We start from the raw sequence: 6,570 nt of genomic DNA on the forward strand, positions 1-6,570 counted from the left end.
GAGGGGTATGTGTTTGTGCTTACTCTGATTGCACTGAAATTTTACATATAAGGAGATGTTTGGGTTCTACTCGCACATAGAATTTCAGCTCCTTTAGTTCAGTTGGCAAGCACCATTGCCTCACGAGTAAGCACTCATGAGTTCAACTCTCATTGGAATGTGAATGGTTTGATGCTTGGTCTTTATTTTTTTTTTGAGAAATTTATCCAATAATTTTATTTTAAATTATTTGTCCAGACATCGCTGTTGAATAATTTAATGATTGTTTTAAATCAAGTAGCAATTGAGGGACTTGTGATTTTTTATTTTTCCTTCCCTAGTGGGTCTGGATCCCTTCTGATTCTGTTCCGTTTGGCTGATTCAAATCGAAATCGCCACTGATCGATCCAATTCCGTTCCCTTGTTTGAAAGCTTGGATGCCAGGTTTTCCTTTCTTTCAATTGTTTTTTTTGTTGACAAGTTGTTTAGTGCCATTTGCACCGGTGTTTAGTGTTCTTCACTATTTTCTATAAAAAATGATTGAGCACTCCATTGCGTTTGTTATAGGAAAATTAGGCTCTCTGTTATCAGAGGAAGCTGATTTTCTTAGTGGAATGAAAACGCAAATTGTGTCTCTTCATGAAGAACTTGAGTGGATTAACTTATTTCTAAGAGATACTGATGAAAAGCGCAATAGAAACAATAGGGTGAACTTATGGATACTATTGATTTGTTCATACTTGAAGTCCAGCGACGACGGCAAAGAAATATCGGGCTGAGGATTACTCTACACTGTTTGGAAATCAACTGGAGGACATCAAAAGAAGGATTGGAGAGATTTCGGCCAACAAATCCAAGTACGGGATTGAAAGTTTTGAAACTGGAGAAACTTCAGCTCGTTTAGATAATGGCTTAGCACGAAAGAGAAGGAGAGATACAGTGGAAGAAGAAGTTGACGTTGTTGGCTTTGAGGAAGATATTGAGGAGCTAGCGACGCTTCTAATAGAAGAAGAGTCACAACAGCCTCTTCTTGTTTCCATAGTGGGTACGGGTGGTTTAGGTAAGACCACCCTGGCAAAAAAAGTTTATGATGAGATTGATGTCAAGAAAACTTTCGATTCTTGTGCATGGATTTATGTCTCTCAAGAACACCAATTAAAAGATCTTCTCTCCAAGGCCATAGCACAACTAATGATGCTCAAGAAGGAGGAGTTAGAAAAGAAGAATGAGGAAGATTTGAAGAATTTGCTCTCTGGTTACTTGAAAGAACAGAGATGCCTGCTTGTATTCGATGATGTATGGAGGAAAGAATATTGGGACACATTAAAGTTGGCATTTCTACCACATCGGGATGAGGGGAAGCAACAACGAGTGTTACTTACCATTCGTATTGTGGAAGTAGCCAAACATGCTGATCCATTAACTGCTCCACATCTACTAGCACCTTCGAGTGGTGAGGAGAGTTTTGAACTCTTCTCAAAGAAGGTCTTCCAATAACAAGCAAGAAATGAGGAAATAAGCTACTCCAAAGATTTGGAAGATGTTGGAAGGAAATTGGTTGCCAGGTGCGGTGGATTACCACTTGCAAAATTAGTTACAGGGGCTTAGTTGATCAACTGGAACACTTATTACAGCCCCAATTGATAGTTCTTTTGCTCTATTTCCTTTTTGCAGGCACTGACAAAGATGCATGACCCTGATGCCATCCTATGACAACAAATAAAATCAGGGATTAGCTTCAAAGCAATCAGCTAATTAAAATGATAATACACATTTATGGCATGAGAAGTTGCAACATAAAATGGTAGCTACAAATTAATACCCTCATTGGTGCCAAAAATTTTAAAAGGAAAACAAACCCCTTCTTAGAAAGATTAGACCTTTCTTGAGAGCTACAGTTTGAAAATAGCAAATACAGATTAGTAGATATCCAAAACTTACCACTCAAATAGTATATATCTCTTTGCCTATTGATGATTGATTTTCACTTCCTATAGGAGAATTCAGCTTCAAAATCCTTCTCCATATGCTCTTGAGATTCTGTTTTGGCTGCCATTACCACATCATCAAGGAATCCTCTCTGGGGAAACACTTCAGGTACAAGACTTCGACATGTCTCAAATTGCTCTTGTGCTTCCTACTTTTTACCCTGCAAGCTGTAGATTATCCCTTGAAACAGATGCACACAATTGGTAAAAGCGCAATTAAACCTCAATATAGTACTTGCTTGTCTCTAACCTTTTAGTATCATCAATAATCAACAGAGAAACAAAAATCATTGAACAAAAGTAGTTCTCAACATGGATTCTACACCCCTTATATAAAAAAAAAATTATTATAAAAAGCAACATTTCAGACTTACCATACACATGCGATGGATCCTAGTATACAAGGTAATGGAAAAAATAGTAATCCTAGTATACAAGGTAACTAGGATATGCTAGAATATATAGCTGGGATCCTACATGGATTGATATACACGATTAAGAGAAGGGAAATAATATTCTCAATATCGGGTGGCCAAGCTTCAGCTCTCTATCCAGTATATTTCAACAAATGATCAATTTTCCGATATACTGACAAAGGCTCTACTCACAACACGATATCAGTTTATGAGAGACAAGTTTAAGGTTTGTTTTCATCGCCCTTCTACTTGAGGGGTTGTATTAACTGTGTATCTCATTCCATCTTGTATGCGGAAACTCAATCTGTTGCAAAGTCACATATGATATCAATATCTATTTTTTTTTATTCTTATCATATGTAATCTTCAATATCAACAACCGACTAGGGCTCTTCTTGTATATATTGGACTCTGCAGTTGTAGAGAGATACAATGAAAACTATATCAAAATACTTGAGCTAACACAAGGAAGTCTTCATGCCAGTACTCCTGGAGAAGATTAGGAAACCTAATCCTAGAAAGTCGATTTGCAATGAATGGACATTGAAGTTATCGAAACGAAAACTTGTAAACCTAGGGTTTTCAAAACAAACAAACCTTGTGGAGGCCATGAATCTTTAATCATCCTTCGAACCTCATACATTGACACAACCCTAAAATCAACTTGACCAATCAAGGCAAATCGATGCAAATCCAATTAATCTTCATAACCTGCTGTGGAATCCTTATGCTTGCAAGACCATCATTGTAATACCCTACTTCTTAAACCCAGTCTGATTACACAGTTGACCCGGTCTAACCATGCAGGACCCGAACCGGAGAGGGTTAAGGCGGGTTCCTTATGACTATGATGGCTAGGGTGACTTTGAACACCGGCTGGCCAGACAAGTCCGAGTCAGTGCCAGAGGAGACGGGTGTACCCAAGCCGTGTACATGCACATATCATAAGGCCATGTACCGATAAAGCAGGTATGTAGCCGTATCTTAAAGCGCATACGTATAATTGTATCTTATGCCGAGAGGGAGATTGTGCCGAGAGTCGAATTTCATCAAAATCCCACTTGGTGGCCAATTTTCGGCCCTCAGGTGGGCGGTCACAGGTGGGCGCATCCGCCCACCTGAGTGACCCACCCATGAGGTTACAAGATGTTTTAAAAGGTATAAATAGCTATCATTATGTTTTCTTTTTTTTTTTTCTCATGACACTCGGGCGTTTGGTGAGAAGAGTAAAGAGGAGAGAGAAAAGAAGGGAAAGAAGAGGAAAAGGGAAGGAAGAGGAAGAAGAAATGGATTTCAGCGGCACCGAGATTTGATCTTCCCATTCCGACGCCGGAAGAGTGATCTCCAATACGAGATCTACGTTTAGAGGTGAGCAAAGGCTGGGTTCCTTAAACTTTCACCACACCCAAATGAAACCCTTGATTTGGGTAGAGTTTCTTGAGGTCTCGTAAATCCCCCTTGAGATGATGAGGTTTAATAGATGGTTTATGTGTTGATTTTGAAGGATTTGAAGAAGTATTTCCACGGTTGGAGGAGCATTGGTGATTTGAAGTGATTTTGGGGTCTTTGAACGAGTTCTTGGGCAAAGAACGTAAGATGGCTTCCATTCCTTAAATCTAACCTAGATCTAGGTTAGAACCATCTTAAGAGACCTTGAATGTGTGGAGAAGGGGTTTGGAAAAGCCCCATTTGATTCCTCAAAGGTTGGGGAAGGTTTGGGGAAAAAATGGCATTTTCCCGCCAAGACCGGTGGGCCAAACCGGTGGGCCAAATGGCTCGCTTGAGGGCACCCGCCTGATAGGGCAGGCCCTCGGGGCCAACCGGCAGGCCCAACCGGTGGGCTAACCGGCGGGCCAACCTGCCCCCCAGTCCTAGCAGGGCCAATTGGAGGGCCCAATCGACAGGCCGACCGACGGGCCGACCTACCCGCCGATCATGACCGGTGGGTCTGACTGGTGGGTCAAGATAGGTGGGTTGTCCGACCCACCCGAGAGGCTCCCAACGTGATTTTTACGTCCGAATGGACCCAAAACGGACGTGCAACCTTCTTTTAGGATTCTAAACATGATTTTGTCATCAAATCTTGTTAATTTTGACCCCAAGGTGGTGAAATACTAACCCCTGTCACTTATGATAGGTTCACCAAAACTTACGCTTCTCGCACTGGATCTCACCCGTACCAGGCGTGAGTCTTTGTACACTACAGGTAAGTGGGGAGAGGACGTTTGGCCTTGTTTCAAGGCTTGTTTGGCATTCATTTAATTGTATCTAAACTAGCCATATCATCATGCAAATGCTATGTAGCTTAGCCATCCTCATATTTTTATGCCATACGTGTTGTGTTTATTTTCTCAATGTCAAATGGTGATGTGCTTATGTGATGAATGTTGACATCATTGTGCATAATGCATTAATAGACTAGACATCGTAGTTGGTTTGGAAACGAATGCAATGGTGGCCCATGGAATGGGACGCGGAGGCACTATGCAATCGTACTATGTCATATAGGAGCATGTGGTGTAGGATTATCATCTTCCCGTACTACGACCCTTCCCAACAGGGATTGAGGTGTTGGGTTACCATTTGGGGGGAAGCAGTGGTCACAGATGTCGGGTCACTGTGGCGGTTAGACATACGCCCGGCTGGTCATTAAGACAGTTGGCAACCCCGGTGGTATATTCAAGAGGACCAATCGTACTACTTTTAAATTGCTGGAGTTAACACCTTTATTTTCTGTCATTTACTTTTATGTTGAGAGCCGATGGTCGGCATGCTTTACTTTTTCGAGTACTCACAGTGGGCCTTCTCTGACAGCCCTATGGGCGTATCGCAGGATGGAGTTCGCAGCTCGTACCCGGAGTATACGCACACTATGGTTGTAGTAGCACTAAACCAAAGACTTAGTAATGTTGTTAGGTGAATGTGATTAAAAATGAATTGCATAGCATATAGTGCATTTGGTTATGATTATTGTGTGGACTGTTGTGTGGTCCTTCTTTTCACTTACTGAGCTAGTGAGTTCATCCCACGTGTGCAACCCTTTTAGAGGATTTTGCAGGTCATCAACCTGAAGAGCAAGGGTCGGGCCCCACAGTTGAATTCCCTGAAGAGGATTGGTGGGTCCCCGAGGAATTAGAGCACGACACGGATTGCTCGTGCGAGGGCTGTGCTGCGGGATCGCAGTTTTGACACTGAGCTGAGCTTTACTCTTTGATTATTTTTTTGATGATCCCTTTTGTGTACTTGATATGTAAATTGTATGCTTTTTGTGTAAATATCATGCCTGCAGGCCCACATGTACTTAACTATGTACTACAATTTAGGTATCAAGTATAATAGGGATATTTATAGGTAAATTAAGTCTTTCGCTGAACTGTTAAACATTTTCTTAGTTGTGTGTATGTTGTGGTTGGATACTGTATCAGATGATCCTGGCAGGTTTGGGTTAACTGGAGTTAACCCTGTCACCGGTCCGGTTCTGTGTGAACGGGGTGTGACAACGGTGGTATCAGAGCGTGATGCTCTATTCACTCATAGCATACCATATAGACCCCATATAATCTATAATAGGAAATGAGATTGGGTAAATGTAAAAACTTTAAAGAGTTAATAGCCAAAGAAAGGAAGTAATAATAATGGTTGCATTTAGTTAACGCATTTCATGGCATGCATGAGAGAAAGGTATTTGGAAACAATAAAGGATTAGTTAATTGATGTCATAACCCATCGAGTACGAATTTAACGAAATTTCGGCAGCATAACGGTGCAAAACAAGATTTCCAAAAAAAAAATTTTCACACAAACACCTGATAAACAACATATATATATATATATCAATGATCATAATTAACAAATGACGCCACAACTAAACTACATAAGTTATCAAACATACAAAATTCATCACAAACCACCAACAAAACATAACACCCCACAAGTAAGTCCAATGACAGATAAAGTACAAAGAATGAGAAAAGAAAGAAAAATATAATAAGATCAACAACATGGAAATAAGTGAGAAGCTGGTGTGGACGGACGAGCTCAGTCCTCAAAGATCATCGTCATCGTCCAATACTATTACTCCTTTCCTCCGAGGCCTCGAGCTAATGTTGAGTCGACAGTCGTAGTAGTCAAACCTCGAGTTCACCAGCTATACATCCCTCCGAAGTCAGGAAAAATCTGCTGAAATG

General features: G+C 41.0%; 1 protein-coding gene across 1 annotated transcript; it reads left to right on the forward strand.

Annotated features, from left to right (window-relative positions):
- Nucleotides 1-515: 515 nt before the first annotated feature.
- On the forward strand, nt 516-1,692 carry LOC122084838 (disease resistance protein RPP13-like). The gene is made up of 3 exons (XM_042653262.1): nt 516-669; nt 731-1,464; nt 1,654-1,692. Exons 1-3 carry the CDS (start codon nt 516-518, stop codon nt 1,690-1,692), a joined length of 927 nt encoding a protein of 308 aa, XP_042509196.1.
- The last annotated feature ends 4,878 nt before the right edge of the window (nt 1,693-6,570 follow it).

Source organism: Macadamia integrifolia, chromosome 7 (genome assembly GCF_013358625.1).
Source record: "Macadamia integrifolia cultivar HAES 741 chromosome 7, SCU_Mint_v3, whole genome shotgun sequence".
Lineage (NCBI taxonomy): Eukaryota > Viridiplantae > Streptophyta > Magnoliopsida > Proteales > Proteaceae > Macadamia > Macadamia integrifolia.